Source organism: Colletotrichum chrysophilum (genome assembly GCF_026319265.1).
Source record: "Colletotrichum chrysophilum strain AFK26 chromosome Unknown scaffold_133, whole genome shotgun sequence".
Taxonomy (NCBI): Eukaryota; Fungi; Ascomycota; class Sordariomycetes; order Glomerellales; family Glomerellaceae; genus Colletotrichum; species Colletotrichum chrysophilum.
In genome coordinates this window covers 96,711-117,875 of record NW_026517420.1, presented here as the reverse complement: position 1 = coordinate 117,875, position 21,165 = coordinate 96,711, and the positions used below count along the sequence as shown (strand labels likewise).

Below are 21,165 nucleotides of genomic sequence, written 5' to 3'. Positions count from 1 at the left end.
TTCTTATACCAGTCTCACATGTAATCTCAATATAAAAGAATCCCCATTTGTAATAACATCTCCCCTATGTCCATCTATTCGCCAATATTAAATGATAGCCACGACTTGTTCCCAGAGGCCCGATCGACGTAACTCGCTATTGTCGGGTGCTGTTTGAAACAGCATCGCAACCAAGATGCAGCGATATATAACCAGATCGTCGATCGTCTTAGTCGACTGGTCTTCCCCTGCAACCTGGGCGGGCCGCCATTTCCGGTACGTCTGATCAAGCCCCAGTTCAACCACTTTGGCCAGCCTGTTCAAGAGTTGATGAGTGTTGAACAGCTCCCATTCTTTGTTGTACACGGTACACACAAGACGCTTCAGCTCTGAATCGAATGGCTTCCACTGTGAAGCCAAAGGTGCCAGCGTCTCACCAGGACCTTCTGAGGCGTTTCGCTTGGGTTCGTCAGCGGCACTGATCGAAAGGCTCTTGCGATCACAGCTCCGTTGAATATTCCAGCTTCGATGAGCTTCATTCAGAGTTCCATCAGTAAGGCCCAAAGATTTCAGAAAGTCGTCCAGCCATCGAATCGTGCGGGAATGGTGGTTCCAGATGTTACCCTTTCCGGTGTTGGACGTTGAATGAATCATGTCTTCTTTCTCAGATGCGATGTTGGCCGCCAGCATCAATGTGATGGTCGTGTTACAAACGAGAATCGCGCGAGACTCGATGTGTGCTCTTGGTTGACCAAGAAACCAACGATCCAGCAGCTCTAGTTGTATAAGCATGATGTATCTCAAGTAGGACCGGGCTTCTGGGGAATAGTCGACAAACCACGTGCGGAATGTATCAGCGTTGTGGAGCATCTTCAGACAGAGATGAAGAACAACTTTGAAGACGATTACTTTTGGCGTCTCGCTGTCACCGCGCTTCAACTGCTGGTCCACGTCGTTCCGGACTCGCTCGACGTGTTCGTCGTAGCTCTTTCCATTGATGAGCCCGATTTCAGCCATGCCGGTTTTGAGCCACTGGACACCCCCCCAGCCCGGAGGCTTCAGTGACAAAGGCCAGTCAGACATGTCATCGCCTCTGACATCTTCGCTTGTAACCTCTGTCCAGTAGTGTCCGTTCAGAGCAAGTGTCGTGAGTGGAGGCTTCTTGCTGAGAGAATCCGTTGGAAATAAAGCAGGAACATGTCGCGGTGTGCTAGCCAAAAACAACCCAACAACTGGCATGTATTGCTCTTGAGAAAGCTCTCCGTAGTCCAAAATGAACGATTCTTGGATGCTGGAGGCGTTCATCTGTTCTTTCGATACAGCCAGCATGAACTTCAGTGTCTGGACACGATGTTGTCCGTTCAACAAATTCAAAGCCGTAAAGGGCGGGTCGTTCTCGCGGGCAGGAGGTGCCGTCTGAAACAGCGATTGTTTACCGGTCTCTATGGTTCCACGTGCATGGAGTATGGCCACTCGGAGTTGTGACAGGCTGCGAACTGTTTGAAAATCTTCTTGGCGGGTCTTCTGCCAAGAGGCTTTCTTGCCTCTTGTCGTCTGATTGTAAAGCCAGTTGGCCCCAAGGTCGCCGAGGATAAGGCAAGGATCTTCCTTGACTTTGTTCTTCTTGCTGTACTGCCAGTACGCCCCTAGAACTCCGAGTATAGGATGTTGGCGAAAGTCAAATTGGAAGCCATGCCCGAAGATGACAGGATACTCCGACTGCTTATTGATGGTCCAGGTTGCCCCTCCCTGTGTTGTCGAGGCAGCTGTGACAATAACACCAATCTGTGCGTAGGCCGGAGCAGCCACAAGGTCGCTCGGTAGGTAGTCAGCAGTAACCCGCCGTGTGCCCTGGTCATCCCGAGGTTCAATTTTGTCAAGACCGACTTTCTGAAAAAAGTCGATCCACGTCGCAGCGGGCATCTCCTTCGAGCGGGAAGATGAGGTCTTCCATGGAAACATCGCGCGGAATATTGTGACCAAAGCGGACCTAACGTCGTCCGGGTTGTGCTCTGTGTTCTTGTCGATTTTCTCGACTTCTTCCGATCTGTTCATGGCAAACTTCTCCAGGTCTGCAAACTCAGTGTTGTTCCTGGCAGTCGTGTTGACATCGCAAAGAGGCTGGCCTTTGTGGTCCTCATCTCCCGTGATCTTTGCGATATCCTTATTGATCCAGCGCTCCAAGGTTTCCATGCGAAAGATGGGAGTTGATGCGGTGTATTCGAAGGTCCACTCATGCCAATTCCATCGTCGTTCTCGCTTCTGTGACCATTTCTTGCCAATGGCAAGGTGGTTTGTCGTTCGGCTACCCTGTCCAGGGGCGATGATAACCTGAATGATGGGAATGAGGGCAAAAACGAGGGCTACAACGCCAATGATGAGGGTGAAAACAAATGTGAGAGGATCCCAGTCAAATTTTGCATCATCAGCCTTTTGGCCACTGTCCAAAAGCTGAACGATGTTTCGAAGGAGGCAGTCTGTTGAGTTACTGTCTTGGGGGCAGGTGGGGCTGTCGGCGTCCATGGCAAAGTCGGAATGAAGCTGTGAACTAAAGATGTGGTGCTCTTTCCGATCCACTTGCTGGGTGAAAGAAAACCAATTCCTCAAATACTGCAGGAAATCTATCTCAAAGGGCCATCTTGACTAAGATAACATCTTGCGTAGCTACCTGACACGAGAAAAAGCAAGCTGGTCAAGGGTTCCGTTGCCCAGAATATTGGGTCGTTGACAGCTTGGCGCGCAGCTGAAGTACCTTTCGAGTAATTTGCACGAGAATCAATCCGTTTTTGTCAAGTCACAGTCCGCTATGCCTCTTTGCCATCAGTGTGTCTGACAATTGGATACGGCAGGCAGACAGCTGACCCTCGAAGGAAGTTCCAAGAGTTCGGCATCCCACACTGATTCAGTGGCGCCGCGTCGCCTGCGTGTATAGAGGTATCCCCTGCTGGATGCAAGTCGGACGCTTCCCGGTCGATCACGTCGTGCAGACAAAAGATAAGCATAAGTGTGTACTTACGTGTCCGATGCTTCTCGCCCTGCTTTTCTTCATACACAAACGCCCTTCAGTGCTGCCAAACATTCCGCCCTAAAACACCCGTGAGGCAACCACGTACACAGCAATACATCTACTCACAGATTGATGCTTTTGGCTTTCATTTATGAGATATGTTCTGATTTGACGTCAAGACACTTGCAAAACGACATGGCGTTATTACAAAGTGGCATCCGGCGTACATCACGGGGAGCTTGAGGAGTCCTTTGCCCTGTATAAGATCCTTGTACTGATCTCAAACAGGGCGGGTGTTTCCGCAAACCTTGCCCATGCACAATCCCAGCCCCGATTGATATGAAGGTCCCGCTCGAGAGTCTTGGGGTCAGGGGTGGGGCTTCAGGGAAAAGAAATAAGTCGGCTCGACTATTCCGTAGATAGGCTACACAGCGAACCTCTCCTGAGCACATACCTTGGGTACTGATGTGGATTCATCGTAATGGGGGAAGGCGGTTCCAGCTTTAGTCGTGCATGGCCTAAGGCCAGCAAGGATAAGTCGTGTGACTGTGATTAGCCATGCATGATATGCCAATCAATGGCCTGGAAGAGGGAACAATCTCAAATAACACCGTTTGGGATCATTGCAGCGATGAGAAAGACGGGGCGAAGAATTTGATTCGCCTTTCTATTAGCAGCGGCCTTTCCAAAAACCAATATCAGTTTAGCCACTAGTTGATTATATTTGTGATGTTTTGGCCTTTCAGAAGATAATCTAAAGACTTTTATCTTGGACAGCAGCTAGCTGTGATTGATCTGATTCAACTCAAATATATTCGTAGCTGCTTCCACACTCAAGCTGAGGGCTTCCTCCCGTAAATTGACCAGCTAAGTCAAAAAGGCTAGGCACATTTCTTACAAAAAGTAGGATGGGATTTCTCTCACATGTTGAAGTAAGCATGGATGTTTCTGTCGGCAAAGTCGCGACGAGCATCCTTGCCGAGGGCAAGCACATCCTCCTTCGTCCAGCCCAGAGCTCGAGTCAAGGGGGCCATGATGAAGCCATCCCAATGCGGGGCAATTTTCTCAAGGTTCCAGATACCAAGTTCCTTGTGCTTCTTATCTTTGGGCTATCTGTTGGTCGGCCACCTGTACCTCTTGATGTGGATGTCTTTGAATCCGACCTTTGCTAAGGTGTCCTTGAAGCGGCTGAACTCCTGAAAATGTCTTCCTAGGCCGGCAAGGCCCTCGTGCCACAGGCGGACGCTTTTCATGAGGTTCGTGTCTTCTGTGAGGGTTCTGTCGTCGGAGAGAGGTATTACGGTATCGATGTCGTTGAGCTCTAGATAGCCCCTAGGGTTGAGGTTGCTGTACATATTACGCACTTCAGAGTTCTGCTTTAGCTAATGAGAGCGCGAGATGAACTCACTCGTGACACTTCTGGAGATACTTGTCCCAATCACTAATGCTCCCAGTCATCATTCGGCTATGAATGTAGTCGAACCCGTTCGAGAAGGTCCAAGGCTCCTCGATGTCGTCAACTTCGAAAGTAACGTTCGACGGCACGCTGTGAGACGTGAGTAAGGCACAGTCTGACTTCTGTGCTCCGACGGGGAAGAAGCTGGGACGTACAAGCCTGCCTGGACAACAGAAAGATCCACGCCAATGACCTAGTCAGGAGTGTTAGTAAAAGTCCCAGTATTGTACGTGTTGGGAGTTTTGATGGGCTGACTTCTGATTCGGGGTGCTCGTCACCAAAGTCTATGGCCCAGATACCAGAGCCGGTGCCGATGTCGAGAACCCTTCCAACCTTTGTGCCGGTGTTATTGGACGGCGCGGTGCCGAGTCGATCATCGAAGGTCCGGATGAAAAGATTGTGTTGCAGATCTCAAAGTTTAAGACCCTTTAATACGAGTTGGAGAGTTTCTTTCAGGCTAAATGCTACTTACCCATGCGATCATTCTCTCTCTCGTCGTTCGGCATGGAGTATTCTGGCACTGTTGAGTATTGCGCTCATTCTGCAACCCAGAAAACTTACTTCCGTCATTGTAGGTATGATCAGTTCTTTCATTTTCCATTCTATATTCCAAGATGGAACTCGTCACGCTCGTGGTCGATGAAGCCAGGCTCTCCTTACATATTTAGTGAGCCCATTCCGCGGATGACAACACCTGTAGAGGCGGTGAGGCCTTACCTGGGCTACAGAGTTATCATCTCCAAGGACATATGAGAAGGTCAATAGCAGACCTCAAATGCTTTTGAAATGCTCCAAGTATATCACACCTCTTCAGGCACAAGAGCATCGTCGTCGTCCTCTGCAGGCTGGATTAGCAGTGGTTCGACTTTGGATGCTGTATAGAGATTGCGCACTGGTTGTCAAGCCTGCCGTAGCAGCGGCTCTTGTGGTACTGCTAGCCATAGCAAGTGGTGACTTTACCGATTACTTGAATGATGCGTCGCCTTCAGGATTGAAGCCCCAACTGCATTTGGGATTACAGCGCAGCAAAGGTGAGATAAGCCAGCGATGCGGAGGCAAGTGTCTCATGAAGTTAAAAATAGATGTCCCTATTTACCCCTCTTCTTGGCGAGATGAGTATGCAAGCTGGCTCGTATGTTGGCGGCGAAGATGCCATTTTCGGCCAGATCATGCATGGTGCGGTTCGTAATTGCATGGTGAACCAACCAGCCAATCGTAGCTTCCGTAGGTAAAGCCTAGTACCTATGATCCATGACTTTCAAGCTTCACTTCTTGTCACAAGCATCATACTTGACCATGAACATTCATTTGTTATTCCTTCTGTTAATAGTAGAAAACATCCAATCCAAGCAGTCTACAAATCTGGCACCAAACATTTGGTGCGGTCATCCTCGGCCGTTACTCTTTGTGACCAGACAATTACCTGCCACTTGAAGCAGAAGTTTTAAGCTAGGATAGTGTCCGACTGGCTCCCATCCATCTCTACTTTCCTTCCGTTTCTGCTCTCTCACTGCTGACTGCTGTCACGACGTCCATCTGTATCTGTGGACCCTCCGCTGGACTCTGCATCTCATAAGCAGGGACTTCAACTGATCGCAAACTAGGCGTGTCATGCATACTCGCGTAAGACCTTGTTCTTCCCCAGCCTCTTTGGCCACCGTGCTGCCACCACCACCAACGCTTATGGCTACTGCCAGGGGTGATCTCCCAAAGCGGAACTCTCCTACTAGCAGGGCCGCTGATTATGACGGTATTTCCGAACTCTCGTATTGGCGTTCTCATGAAAGCGAATCGGTCGAGGCCTGTGTCGTGGGCATCTTTGGGCGCACTGCATAGAATCGTCGTCGTCCATAAGATCGAGTTGAATAGCCCATTCAGAGCCAAAACGCACCCCGCAAAGGCGAAGTAGGGGACCCCAAGATCAATGCCCTGCAGGGACGTAATGCGTCCTACCACTAACGGGACACTGCAGGCTATGTAGACGAAGGGATAAGCTAGAAAGGCTGGGTGATACCCAGACGGCCGTGGGCCTTCCTGTTGTTGTGGCGTCTCGACCCTTAAGGGCGGTACGTCGCTGTGGATTGATGTACGTTTCTCCGGTAGATGACGACAGCTTCGTTTCTGTCGCCAGAGTGTGTAGAAAACAAATGAGTAGAGAATAATGGTTATACCAATGGAGACTATGACCCAGAAATAGTGAGCCCAAAGTCGCCATGGGTCGTATGCATTCGAGATCCAGCACCTAGATGCCATGGAGTCCACATCAGCTCATTCAAACGTATGCAACGATTCAAGGGAATCAAAGCGAAAGGGTATATCTTACCACACATTGGCTCTCATGAAGAAGGACTCGCCGGGAGTCTCCGGGTCCGCTTCAGCCACCCGGACCCCCGCTCCGTTGATGCTGAAGTCGAAGATCCACAGCCCAGCAATCGCCGTGTAAACTGCCCATGGTGGTGGCTTGATACCCAACCCAACAGTCAAGAAAGTGTTCACCGCAATTACCGCGAGAAAGAGACTGGCCGCTAAGTTGCTTGTCGACCCCAGCCAGCCCTGCGCCCAACATACCCCTGATGGTGCAAAGATACCATCGACTGCTACCCAATAGGAGCTCAGCCCATATGCAAGGGCCTCCATCATGTCCGCAAGCAAAAGATTGTAAACAAGAATCGGAAACGGGTTGCGCACTTGTGGCTCGGCATCTTCATCGGCTTCTTGAGAATTGGTGTCGGGCGGTCTTTCTTGGGCTTCCGCAGCTAATCGGTCCAGCTCCAGAATACGCTCAAAGCCGGTGGCCCCAGAGCATGGGGCATCGAGCCCGAGGGACAGGTCGGGGAACTGCGGGGCGGCAGCTGTTGCGGCGGATGCATTTCGTCGACGGGCCCTTCGCTTCTTCCGCCTTCTCTCTTCTAAACGTTCTGAAAGGAGCTTGTACGAGATGAAAAGCCACAAGGCAGTAGTCGACACAAATGATAACAGCGAGAAAGCCGTCAAGACGATCAAGCCCAGCCGGTGGTTTTCTGGGAGAGGCGCCAATGTCCCGCGTTGCGCCGCGGCTGACATGGTGAACGGGCATCTAAGAAGGCCATGAGGAACCGATGGAGACGTTCGAAAGCGTGGTGGGCAGCAAATATAACGCAACCCCTCATTATTTGAGGATATGTGCGCCCTTACACGCCTAGGTTCAGCCTGTCTTCTAAGAATATTCTTCCAAGTACTAGCTAAACCTTGAATCATGGTTTGAGGTTAGCCCGAAACTCTCTTGTTGCTACTCCAATAGGCGCGCAGGGTACCGTGAACGATCCGACGCAGGTCGCGTCGCTGCAAAGTCTAAGTAAAAGAACACCTCTTAGTTCCTGTTTCATACCTAGTTGTCAACCAGAGATGACGGCGACTATTTGTACCACATACATGGCAACATGTGATGCTTTGAAGGTAAAATGGCGTTTACACAGGTGTGGTGCGCCCACTGGGGAAGCACAGCATCTACGGCAAACCTTGTCCCCCGCGGAGAATGTGCGCTGCCCACCTAGATCGGGCGGGTTATCCGGCGGGAGAGGGTCTGGAAAGAGCATGGGTTCCCAACCGTCAATGACTAGAGCTACCGGAAATACGAACGCCTCGCGAAATAGTCAGCAACAGTTTTGCCACGTGAGGATAGACTTCAGCCTGACTAGCGAAGCGTTGAATTAGTGAACATTGCCATGACTCTGCCGTCGGCGACATCGGCTATAATTTGCCCATTTCATCCTTTTGAGATACCCTGAGCCATCTTCTGATAGAAGCTCAACCTCACGGGACACCTCGTCTGACACAGACAGTGTTCCTCGATGGTGAGCTTTGACCTTTGTCTCTGATTTCATGACTACAATCTCGGTGGCTTGGAAAGCACTATGCTGCCAAGGCTCAGTTGGCAACCACAACAGCAGTACTCAAACAGGTCAAATGAGTCGTTCTCAACTCTTGACGGATTGGCAACGCCATCAGAAGTCCTGATGTCGGAGGCCGGAAGTTGCGCAACGCCGTCGGTATGTCGGGCCCCGCCACCAAATTAGTCCCCTTCCTTCTCTCCATAAGTTGTCTCAAGGGATGGCAGTGTATGATGAGGGGATTACGGGTTTCACCCGATCGATTCATAGATCGGTCCAAGCTTCCAGACCTCGTGGCACCCTTGGGGTCTCGTCAGGGATGACGAGAATGGGACTTACCGAACCATGTAATCCGTGAACGCGACTCGTCAATCACCTAGGTAGTTGCGAGAGAAAGAAATGTCTTTGATACTCAGCCTAGAATTCGGGCTTCAATTGCTGTTGTAACTACCTAGGTACCTCGGCAAGAAACATTCCATGTACTCTCAATCGTCCCACTGCACTAAGGCAACTCACATTTTGATTCTGGCGTGTACACATCAAGACGTAGAACTAAATCAGGTTTGAAGCCTACCGGGACCGACTATAAGAAAGTATCTGCCATGCAATTGAAAAGAACTCGCTGCTGTTGACCTCCCAGTGATCAGGACGACTATCCACACCTGTCGGCCGCAGTAATCGCTCATCAATACAGTAGCGTGAACGCCAACCAGGGTCGTGAGAACGTCATTGGCTTTCTGCACCTGGACCCATGCAGGTCGACAGAGGCGAGGCTTCCCCGCTTCCGCCAGCTTTTCCATGTCAGATTGAACCCGCATCATGACCTAATCACACCTGATCGAAACGGTTGTGATCGTTTTCATACTCATTTTCCGGATTGTCTCCAATGTCTTTGTGTCACGCAAGTTCCGCTATTTCTGAACGCAAAGACATCCCTAATGCGGGAGATATCGCCAACAATGTCCACAAAAGCCCCACTGACACGAATTTGTGTGCTGATTGCGCGCGGATCGACTTCGAGGCTGCCTTCGATGAGGCAGCGTGGGACGAAGCCGCAAATGCGCGCCACTACATTTATCTTCAAGACTTGACCACTCGTTCGGACTGGAATCGGTGGCAAGGTGATTGGGTTCAACATCAAAGCGACGGATTCCCTCCCTCATGCTGGTTCTGCGAAAGTCTTCTCAAGATATTGCTGAATCCAGATAAAATGAGATTCGAGCGAATATGTGGAAGGCCATTCGAAAGAATCGTGGCGTTCGACCGATGGTACCGACCGAAGAGTTGGTATCGCTTTTTCAGGGACGGTGGCAAAGGCCCAAAGTGCTGGGCCCCGACGGCTTACCAAAATGTTGGACGGGACGGAATCGAGAACGCGTTCTACATATCCGCAGTACCAGCCGCGCCCCCTGACGAAAAGGCGTCCAAAATGATAAGCCCCCTCGTCTGTGTCAGAGACTCAGGGATTTCGGGGTTGTTTGAGCCCCGTCTGACGTCTCAGTTCGTGGACTTCGATCTCGTGAAAACGTGGATACAAACTTGCAACGAGCATCATCCTCAATGCTTGAAGAATCAAAACCGCCCGACACCACACATTCGACTTATTGACTGCGTTGAGAGGCGTATCATCCGAGCAGAAAGGGGCTCACGCTATGTCGCCCTCAGCTACGTCTGGGGTTCGGCTCCAGCCACAGCCACGCCATCTTCGAACACAGAACTCGGAGACCTTCCACGAACCATCGCGGACGCGATTTCAGTGACGCTAAATCTAGGATATCGATATCTCTGGGTAGATAGATATTGTATTCGCCAACACGATGAGAGCGACAAAATGGAACAGATCCAGATCATGGACCAGATTTACGAATGCGCCGTCTTGACAATTATTGCAGCCGCAGGAAGAGACGACAATTATGGGCTTCCCGGTGTTGAGAAACAGAGAATTGTGCAAACCTGGAGAAAGGGGCCGTTGAGCTTCGCTCAGCTCAAGTACCCTGAAGATGAAGTAGAAGGCTCTGTTTGGAATACTCGAGGATGGACCTTTCAAGAAAGCATTCTGTCCCACCGAAGACTAATATTCACCGAGTCCTCAGTATTTCTCCAATGCGAGAAGTCTAAGGCTCACGAACTCCTGGGGTATTTGGACCCCACTGGTACGAACACGGAGAAAGTCGTCGAAGAGTACGACTCGGCCATGGCTGTTTCCAGTATCAGCAGTTGGCGCTCCGTCATGGTTTTCATTCCGACTGAAAATAGTTCAGTCTCGATCACGGACAATTTCGAAAAGTTCAAATTGACTACGACCGCATACTCAAAGAGAAACTTTACTTATCCAGCCGATATCTTCCATGGCCTGCGGGGGATTTCTAGGAAGTTTGAAAAGACCTCAGCTCCAATTTACAACATTTTCGGCATTCCCTTTGCACTTTACCATGATCAAATTTCGGCCGAAAGGTTTTTTGTATCTGGCCTAAGCTGGCATTGGGAAAGAACTGGTTCACTAGATGAATCACCAGAATGGCCACACTCGTCAAAGTTTCCCACCTGGAGTTGGGCCAAATCTCTGGGCGTCGGTATTATTTGGGGACAGTCAATTCAACTCAAAGATGACCTATTTCTGTGGCCAACTGGGATTGGATTCCGCACGAATGAACACGCTCCCGCGTATACGCTAGAAGACTGTATCAAGCTCAGACAACAGGTTTCGCCCATGCTTGAGTTCAACATTCTTGAAGTCGACGTTTATCTTCTTTCGGTCCCCATCTTTCTTACTATCACGGAGGACACATCGGAAACTACCGTCTCTTTTTGGGCGGAACCCCGAACCTCCTCATGGTCAACACCGGTTGCGTGGTTGGAAGATCCCATCATGAACGGGAATAGACTCAATATTGCGGGCAGAGAAGGAATTGCCGAACAACTATCCGCCGGAAGCTGGGGTATGATGGTTCTGGCCACAAACATCAGGGAAGTAACCAAGGGCTACCTCGAGACCTTCTATTTCTTCATACTGGAATGGGAGATTGTTGATGGTAGTCGGCGGGCGTACAAAGTGGGACGAATGGAGATCAAAGCAAACGCTGAGCCAGGGGAATCCGGGCTAGAACGTCTGATTAAAGAGCATGGTGTCTCGAGAGAACAAGTACAAATTCACTGAGTGTACTACATTTTGAATTCAGATTTCTTCAAGGACTACCAGTGTCTACCCAGAAATGACCTTTATCTAGCTCTTGGTAGTTGAATGAGACGGTATTGCATTTGCCTACTGCTCCTAGAGGTGGTCTACTTATGGTTGAGCTTCCGGCCGCTGAAGGAGTAAATGGTAGTATTGGGAAAGAAAAAAGCAATAAGATGTTCTTCTTACTCCATTATAGAAAATGACTTGCTCATGTCACGGTAAGCAAGTCAAACGATATCACGTGATTGGCCAAGTAAGCCATCAAAGCTGAACGGAATGAATGCTGATATATCAATACGTACCTGTGTCTCCCTGGCGTCCACCATCGAGAGACTCCTGTTCATTTCTTTCTGACAATGGATCGGATCGAATTGTGACTTCCGGAGAATTAAGCCCAGACCATGACGTTCAGCCACGAGAACAATAAGATACGTGCGTTGGTCTCACTGACGCAGCCTCAACGACGCAATTTGATCCCATTCATCGTGAGTATGAGTCTGGAATAGAAGCGAAGTTGAGCCATGAATGCCAGTCGGTATCCCCACCAACCCGTCCCTTTCTGTTGATGGTGTTCAATCTGCTACAGTGAGCGCGATTGTTTTCGCCGAAAAGTCGATTGCTTCTGGTCAGGGGCTACAAGATTTCCGAGGACACTACGATGCCACGAATCAAGCCAAACACCAGCGAGGCTTATCACGGCATTCCTCGCTTAGACATTTGTCTCGGGAAGCAATGCGCCTCTGCCAAAGGGCGTTGCGCATGTGTCATTGTATCTGGCGCGTAGGCCTTCGAACCAAAATTCCACAAGGTAAATCAAATGCCAGATTTACCCGAAGCTATTGTTTCTGAATCAGAGAAAACATGCGAACGCGCAATGCCGGACTCCAAGGAATGGGACTGGCACCATTTTTCTCCAACTTTTCTCTGAGCTCTCCCTTAATTCCTGTCGCCCACGATCGCGTCATGACAAGTTCACTCTTAAGGGACACAACCGCCAGCGCTCTTCCAGCAGTCGTCATCTCTTGTTGATGCTGTTGGAATAAAGTCCGCGTTGCACACTATCCAAACAGCCGATATGGGCCCGTTCGGGAGGAGACGTCTTGAGGGCCCAACTCTGCTACATCTTTTCTTCACCGTCATCCTGCTGGGTTCCTGGGATATTTTCAGCACGAAGGTCCGTATCTCGCGTTGATTCTCAACTCTTCATGCTGATTTGCAGCCCAGGCGATAGCGCAAACTACTCGTCGAGATCCGATGGAAGTCGACAAGACCGAAGACAATACCGCAACAGAACACAATGCAGGGCAGCACATCTTCAAGGGCGAAAGCTTCTACAGCTCCGAGGCGATGGAGCATATCCTTCCCGAGCACATGTTCCGAAACAATAACGTCGCGGTCATAACGGAAACCCACCCGGCGAAAGTGCCGAACCTGGTCCCGATCATGTTGCACTTCGCGTCGTCTCTGGGACCCAAGTGGCCGGTGGTTCTCCTCACGCTGCAAAAGAACTGGCAAATGCCAGAATCGATGCAGTTCCGACAGCTAGTGGAGGCGAAGCGCATCGCCATCCTCTACCTCCCTCCCGGCACGGCTTTCCCGGATCACAAATCCGTCACATACTTCATGGTTCGTCCGTGGCTATGGGAGCTGTTTTCGCCGGCAAACAGAATTCTCCTGTTCCAAGTGGATAGCATCTTATGCTCGCAATCAACAAGTAAAGTCGATGACTTCCTAGAGTGGGACTTCATCGGCGCGCCGATTTTAAAGAAGCATGGAAACGGATACAATGGCGGGCTGTCATTACGAAACCCAAGATTGTTTCTCGACATCATCAAGGAGCAGCAGAAGAACCCGGGCAGGCTCAAGGTTGAAGATCAATGGTTCTTTGAAAGATTGCAGGAACGCAACGCGCGACTGCCCACAGAAGACCAAGCCAAACGCTTTGCTGTTGAGACGATATTTTACGAGACGCCGCTGGGTTACCACCAGCCGAAGCGTTGGCTGCCGAAGCGGATGGACGAGATCAGAGCATGGTGCCCTGAAGTAGATATGATTGGAGGGGGCCAGCACTTTTACTGAGTATGTACTTGTATCTATATTGCTTTGATTTGGTTGCACATAACTAGACATTACCCGTATCCCGCCAATGTCTGAAAACCTGTGGTGACTCGACTACATGGGATGCTCAATGACAACCTTCTCCAAAGATGCAGCTCCGTGTGATACACGCTGTATCTCTTCGATGCCCTTCTCAGCTCCCTTGACAAAAATGACATTGGAATGTCTGGGGATCCGGTCGGCTGTTTCCACCACATATTCCATCACCTTACGGGTACGAGTAGGGAACTCAGGATCTTGAGGCTCCCCCATTGCCCCAATGCTGCCCGGGGGTCTGTACGTGGTACAAAGGCGAAAATCCGGATCGTGTTTGACTGGGAGTGTGCTAGCCAACTTAATCGCTTCGACGCCCGCGCCGTCTGACAAACACTTGCGTGTGAGTGCCGGAGACGTCTTGTCTGCCTCAACATCCGGAGACATAACACCACTGCACGCCGTATCGAAGGCTGTGGTAAGCGTGACCCCGAGCTTCTTAACGGTGGCCCGAATGTCGTCAACAACGCTGGGGCTCCTGTAGTCGAAGCAGTGGGTAGCACCCAGGTCCTGGAGCTTGGCGTGATTCTTGGGCGAGGCAGTGACCAATATCGGGCTGAAGCCAAGCTGTTTTGAGAGTTGAATGGCAGAAACTCCGACATTCGTTGCACCGCCCCAGATCAGGATGGGCCTGCCGGAAGGACTGATGCCCTGAACACCAGCCGCCGGCCATCCGGAGCCGAGGATGTTGAAGATGGCGTCTGCGGCAGTCTGAGCTCCCATCAAGCAGCCGCCAGCATCCTTGAGATCAAGCCCTTCCGGAACTTTGTAGGTGAAGGCATCTTCCACGATGGCCTTGTCTTGGTGGGTACCGAGTGAAGATGGCTTCGGGAAAGGCACAGTGGAGACGCCAAAGACAGAATCTCCAACTTTGAAGCTAGAATCGGGACCCGTAGCATCAACAACGCCAGAGAACTCGAAGCCAGTGACGTAAAGATGCAGACCCACGTGGGCGAAGTTTAGGTCGCAGTGATTGATGCCTGAGTATTTGACTGAGATCAAGGCCTGAGAGCCTTGCGGTTCGTACTTTTCGTTGACATCGCGAATGGTGAGGCTGGCATCAGCGCCGAGGTAGATGGAACGAGACATATTGAAGGATTTGGTTGTTGAAGTGAGAGTCACATTGGTTCCAGGGGATATTCATGACGACGTTGTACGCGGGCACTGGATATATATGTACTAGATCATATTCTAAGTGTTCATCATCTCCACGAGCTAGTGGTGTTGGTGATGTAGTTGAAGACCCGTTAAACATCCGCCGTGGTCGGAATTACAACTCGCTGTTGCCCAGCTCCGAAAACAGATCCACTCCGCCGTTGCCGGACAGGAAGGATTGCGCCCGACGGCCGGCGCGGAGCTGTCCGGAGGCCGACCGGAGTAGTCCAGGCATACTGATCCCCGGAGATAGGACACATCTGGCGGGCGTAATGCCGAAGAGACCAACAAGATGTCAGCCTCTCGAGTCATGCTTTAAAGTTTTGCCAAGACGAATGCTGTACGGCATTGTATTCGTTGGTAATGAACTGAGGTTTAACATCCGCCGACTTTGCCTAAATGAATTCGAACAGACTATTTCCTATTTGTAAACAACCTCTATCTCCTTCACTTTACTGAAATATTCCTTCTTCGTCTCGGCACCTATCGCTTTGCGCGTATGCTTCTCGTTGATGTCTAGAATCATGATGGAGCCCCCCTCAGCCCACGCCATACTTTCGTTGGCGGCCCATCCGACTATGAAAAATCCCAACTTCTTGTATAGGCGCTGGCCTGCAGTGGTTGCGATCAAGATGATTGGGGCTTCGTCTTCTCTCGAGCGCTCAAGGCCCCATTCCATCAACCTCTTCCCAACTCCCTTGCCCTGCCAATCCGGATGAGTGTTGAGGGTAAGTAGGTTCCAGAACGATTCAAGCGGCGCGTAAGGGTTCCCCGATTCCGAATTCTCCTTGTCGAAAACCGCCTTGCGCTCGCGATGGAGAGCCTTGTCCAAGTGAAAGTAGTCGACATATCGGTTTTCCCAGTCCACCAGTGTCCTCTCCACGGCCTTGGCAACCCCGGTGTTGTTGGACCGCCATTTCAAAGTGCGAGGATCATCTTTGCGACCGTTCCATTCCCAGCGGGAGTACCCGATTATCTTCCCGCGAGGCCAGTCTGCAGGGTCTTCGTCGTCGGTGACGCAGACGAACGAGTGGATACCTGGCTTTGCGAGACTCGCACGCAGGGCGCGGACGATGCGTGCGCGCCAGCATTCGGGAAATTCACGACGGCGAGGGTAGAGCCATACATTCAGCTCCGCGTCGAGAAATGCAGCACTGCCATCCACGATGCCGGGGATGTCGGCATGCGTCACGGGCCGCGTATGCATGGCTGCTTTTGGTGGTAGTTACGGGTTGATGAGAGTGAAAACAAGATAGAGGCAAACTTCAAACCGAATGTGCTAGAAGATTGGAGAGGAAAGCGTCCAGAAGAGTATGCGGAGATCGCTGGCTTTAAGTCAAGGTAAGACAAGGGGTAGATTTGAGCCGTGATTACGCCCTCTTCGCCAGCGTTGCAAATTCGACCATAACGATACTTAAATGAATCGCGAAATAGCGTGGCTTCCCGACCCCGATCCCGCGTTCTAGCCTGGCTGCCTACTCGCTTAGGTAGATGCTGGTGCGACTGCAGTGCACCCCAGGGCCTTTTGTAAGTTGGTTCAGGGTCTTTTGTAAATTCAGAAATGGATTTGAGCCGTGTGATTGGTGCATAGCCAGATCGTATCTAGTAAGGGCGTGATGATGGCAGATAAAGGCGCAATAGCAGGCGATGTACGGAGCCCAGGCCATGCATACACATTAAAAGGGCGCGCCTAAAACAACAGCGTTGCAAGGGTTGGTGGAATCCTGACTGCTTATGGGACTCGTGATCCGGTCCGAAACTGACGAAGAAAAGGAAAAGACATAAATGCGAGAAAAAAGGTCTACTTTCAAATCTGAACATGAAAGAAGTCGTCGTAACTGAGGGATTCCGTGATATATCTATTTCCTCTCTTGATGAAATTACGCTTCTCCCACTATGGGTAAACGTCTCTTAGACCGACACTTCTCAAACTCGGCATCGGGGTCGGCATCCGAACCCAAATAAGTGGAAGCGTGATAATCTCGGGGCGGGGATCATCATACCTAGCACAGGTACCTATGTAGGCTTGACGGCTCGCACTCCAAATGATTCATCTGCGACTGGCTTGTACGCAATGGCGGCTCACAAATCGACATTTTGGTCAATCTGCGCGCTTCGATTCACACATGATTGCTTGTAACTTAGCTATGTTTCAACTTGGAGCGAAGGCAGTGTTGCACATGAGAGACTTCGCATCATCAACGATTGGCTCGGCTATCGCACACGCCCCGTCCATACAGCGGCGCTGTGCCAAGCGGCAAACACGGCACCGAGGCCTGATTTCTTAGCCTCACTTTCTCTCCAAATGATCTCTTGTTCCCCGACCCTTGTGCATCCTCTGGGAGCTTCTATCGTCAGCCGTTCGCTCCCAGGGTAGTTTTTCAGGCCTCTCACGTTGGAGTTGCTGGAAATGCTGACTGCACAAGCTGAGCGCCGTGTTGAGCGGAGTGTGGAGGAAGCTTACGTGAGTTGAACCACCGCAAACACCATCTTCCATAATCTGAGGAACAAGTAGCCTAGCCGCCACCCCTGGCTCCCTGCAAAGACGCGTGGAGGCTACCAACACGAGTCCCCGGGTTCAGATCTTGAAGACACAACTCCAGATAAGAGAAAGATCCTTCCTAGAAAATTCGGAGTAGACGACTCGGTTGAAGCCAAGTATGTCAATTCAGAGGAAGATGCCGCAACCACATTAGAACTCCATGAGATGATGGCGAGTCACCCGGGCCTAACACCTCACTCTTGCGCCCATTGTCAGGAGTGGGAAATCGATTTTCGTCATTTTCGATTGAATTATCGAGGTAGCCTGAATGATAATCAAGGGCACGAATATCGTGGGTTTGAACATGGCTTCACTGCTCGATATGCCCAGGAAAAGGCGGAACTTGGCTGTGATTTCTTCAAGAGGGCCCCGAAAGAACGGCGATCGGACTTTCAAAGTAGGAAGAAGAAAGATTTGAGTGGAGACGAAGTTTCGTACGTAAGTGTGCGAGAGGATACCAGCACCAAAATGATCTTTCACCTCGCCTGGAAAGGACCTGATGCGGATGGGTACGGTGAGGTGTATGAGGTTTACCCTGCTCCTGGTATGATCTTCCAACTTCACAGTTCAATACAAATAGTCAAGACATATTATGCTAATGCACTAGTGAAGGCGACAAACCTCGTTCTAGCGCATTGATAGGCCACCTCCCACCCAACCTAGTCTCAAACTCCGATCTGAGTTACCGCCGTGTCAAGCAATGGATGCACGAATGCCAGAGAACCCATTCGAAGTGCTCGTCTCGATCGAACACATTCGTTCCCACAAGATTGCTTCATGTTTCAGGGACTCCCCAAAATCCAACGATTAAACTCACAACTACGCCACCCGTAGCACCTTACGCGACTCTCTCTTACTGTTGGGGCGGAGACCAAGAAGCGAAAACGTTGAAATCCAATTTTGCGTCTTACCAAGATCATGTCGACTTCTCCACCTTGCCAGCCACGATCCAGGACGCTGCCATAGTCACCATTCAGATCGGGCTGTCGTATTTGTGGGTCGATGCGATGTGCATCATTCAAGACGACGTCGACGACAAGATGAAAGAGATCGCAAAGATGCACGCGATATACCAAAGCTCGCTTATAACAATAGCACCGTCAGAGGCGGCTAGTAGAAAAGCCGGATTTCTCAGACCTCGAGACATCTGGCGGCCCATCAAGATGAAGGCCCGATTCGATGAGAATGTGTTCTCGGATGTTCTTCTGGTTCCGGAAGGTAGCTCGTGCAGGCCAAGTGCTCCTCTATTCCAAAGAGGATGGACACTTCAGGAGACATTGTTGTCTACCCGTGTTCTAGTCTATGGCCTGAGGGAGTTGACATTCCTTTGTCTAGAGGGCATCAGATCAGAGTGCGGCTCGCACTTGACAGTCGAGGAGATCAACTGGGCCTTCCACCCTGGGAGTAAGATCCACGTGAATATGGAACACCCGCAAAGTTGGAATTACTTGATTGCGTCCTACTCTGAGCGCTTTCTCACGGTTGAGGGCGACAAGCTGTTAGGTATTGCGGCACTGGCTGAGGAGTATGGACGGAGCAAGCGTGTTGATGGGTACTTCGCCGGACTGTGGAGGGACAGCTTCCTGGAGCAGGCGCTCTGGACCACAGCATCGTACACCGGATCGCCGAAGCATTCCAAGGGATATATAGCCCCTTCTTGGTCTTGGGCAAGCGTCAATGGCGAGATCACAGGCTTCGGAGCAAGCTTCAACATGCCTCTGGCGTGGCTACCTGAGACAATGCCAGACAACATCACGTGCGAGTTGGTTGATGTCCAGACAACTTTGGTAACACCAGAAAATCCGTTTGGGATGGTCAGCGACGGATACATGCTGATACGTGGCAACATGCGGAGGGTCATTTGGAATCGCGAGCACGGCCGGGGCTCGGCATGGAACGGTATAGGGTATCTCGCATCAGATACCAAAGAAAGTCTTGAGGGAAGAGAAAAGGTATTTCGTGACCCGAGAATGGCGTTCAGGATAGACCACCAGCAGGACTGGCTCGAGGAGGACTTGGTTCTTCTATGGAGCCTTGAGATTTGCAAGACGGATGATGGACGGGGGTATGCGCTTCTCCTCAAAGAAACAGAGGCCAAAGCAGAGGCGTTTCGGAGAGTAGGCCGCTTGCAGATAACCTCAGTAGATGAGTTCTTGGGCAATTGGTTCGATAGTGAGTACATATATCGGGAGGTTGTGGTCGTCTAAACTACCTTATTGACTTTTCAATTCTCCCTTTATACTCTTTGAGATGCCGAGATTAGACGAAAATGTAGAAAAGCCGCACTACTGCTTTTACCACGAGAACGACTCGGACTTTGCAACCATCATATGCTAGTCCGCGTTGGAATTCAAACCCCTGCTGCAGGTGTATTGTGACTGTCACAAAAGATTGGTGAACGGGAAACTATCAATCGCTATTTACATCGAGTGCCTTGGTGTACACTCGTCCAAAGTGTGGGATGGAAGTTGATTAAAAGCGCTGACTTAAGGCGTTACTACAACAATCTAGATGGAATACACCGATCAGATTGATGAATAGAGAAAGAGGCTGGGTGAGATTTAATGCCGAAGGCCCAAGTGAAAAGTGAAATGCAGAGAGCAAAACCAAATTAAACATCCTGTTACTACCAACTGACGGCCGTTCTTAGACCTTCAGGAATTTCAACTGGCCTCCCAAATATAGCTGGTATTGCATGGGGAGGCTTTGCTTGGTTCATTATGAAAGAGGGGTCTTCAGTTGCGCGGCGAACGATCTTTTCAAGTTTCTCGTACAGAACGTCTGCGCTGACCCGATCGTCGACTTGAATCAGGAGCAAATGCTGGGTAATTAGGTTTATCAGGGCACCTAGCGCCGTGTCACCTTTGCAACGGGGATCACCCCGCAGAACTGCAAAGGCATTGATAACCGAAGGATGTATCACCGCATTCTCTCCTCGAAGCGCGTAGAAATTGGAAGTTCCCTTGATGGAAGTCTCTTCCTCTCTGGATTCGGCAAAGCTGTTGATGGCGTCAAACCCGTAAATCATCCAGATAATGAACTCGAGATATACGCATGCCATTGACCAAATGTCGTATCTGCGGGGTCTCGGCGCATTTGTCTTCTCAAGGGCTTCCGGTGGTTCGTATGAAGGTGTAGTCGCTCTGGTGTTTGTGCCAACAAATCTCATTTTGGTGGCAGCCTTGTGGACCTTGGAGATCCCGACGTCTGCAATAACAAGATTACCCATCCCGCCGTCTGGGAAGTGAAGGATGTTCCCTGGCTTGATATCTCCATGGCGGCAGTTGATGCTGTGGAGCTTCCGGAGAGCACCACTAAGTCCAAGCATCTGTTGCAGAGACCATAGCATGAACCCTTGACTTGGCCTATGTAGTATCCAGAATTCTTGAAGATTCCCTCCTTGTGCCCACGGGAAAGCGATGAAGTATGACTGGTCTCTCTCGCAGAAAAACAAGTATCGAATGAGGTGTCTGTCTCTGACACCCCGCGTGGCCAAGAGGTTCTTCCTTTCCTTCTCAAACAGAGTAAGGCCATCAGCCTTGCGGAATATTTTGACGGCAATCACCATGTCCGTGTTTTGCGCCTAAAATATCGATTATTAGTACTTAGATCTCATACTTCCGGAGTAGGCTCAGGTACTCACCCCCTCACCTGTTTGGTGTGCCGCATGTATCTCGCTCTTGAAGACGATATTGCTGTGGTCGCCCCGAAGTTCGGTTGCCCTTAAGAATGGCAGCGGGCATTTTGAATCCACATACAAAACTGTAGGCGTTCCCGAGACATCCAGTTTCGGGGCAAGGAAGAGCCACTGCTTTTCCAGAAACATGT

The 21,165-nt window shown here is 50.6% G+C and overlaps 5 protein-coding genes across 5 annotated transcripts; 1 reads left to right on the top strand and 4 right to left on the bottom strand.

Annotated features, from left to right (window-relative positions):
- Positions 1-87: 87 nt before the first annotated feature.
- On the bottom strand, positions 88-2,502 carry COL26b_011232 (uncharacterized protein; the record flags this gene model as incomplete). The annotated part of the gene is made up of 1 exon (XM_053183904.1): positions 88-2,502. The coding sequence occupies one exon, from the start codon at positions 2,500-2,502 to the stop codon at positions 88-90; it is 2,415 nt and encodes an 804-aa protein (XP_053032179.1).
- Positions 2,503-3,906: 1,404 nt separating this feature from the next.
- On the bottom strand, positions 3,907-4,948 carry COL26b_011231 (uncharacterized protein; the record flags this gene model as incomplete). Its single annotated transcript, XM_053183903.1, has 6 exons — positions 3,907-4,095; positions 4,150-4,333; positions 4,395-4,532; positions 4,598-4,635; positions 4,698-4,852; positions 4,915-4,948. 6 exons carry the CDS (start codon positions 4,946-4,948, stop codon positions 3,907-3,909), a joined length of 738 nt encoding a protein of 245 aa, XP_053032178.1.
- Positions 4,949-12,564: 7,616 nt separating this feature from the next.
- COL26b_011230 (uncharacterized protein) lies at positions 12,565-13,568 on the top strand (the record flags this gene model as incomplete). The annotated part of the gene is made up of 2 exons (XM_053183902.1): positions 12,565-12,663; positions 12,714-13,568. The coding sequence occupies 2 exons, from the start codon at positions 12,565-12,567 to the stop codon at positions 13,566-13,568; spliced, it is 954 nt and encodes a 317-aa protein (XP_053032177.1).
- Positions 13,569-13,661: 93 nt separating this feature from the next.
- On the bottom strand, positions 13,662-14,729 carry COL26b_011229 (uncharacterized protein; the record flags this gene model as incomplete). The annotated part of the gene is made up of 1 exon (XM_053183901.1): positions 13,662-14,729. One exon carries the CDS (start codon positions 14,727-14,729, stop codon positions 13,662-13,664), a length of 1,068 nt encoding a protein of 355 aa, XP_053032176.1.
- A 487-nt stretch (positions 14,730-15,216) lies between these two features.
- COL26b_011228 (uncharacterized protein) lies at positions 15,217-16,002 on the bottom strand (the record flags this gene model as incomplete). The annotated part of the gene is made up of 1 exon (XM_053183900.1): positions 15,217-16,002. One exon carries the CDS (start codon positions 16,000-16,002, stop codon positions 15,217-15,219), a length of 786 nt encoding a protein of 261 aa, XP_053032175.1.
- Positions 16,003-21,165: the final 5,163 nt, after the last annotated feature.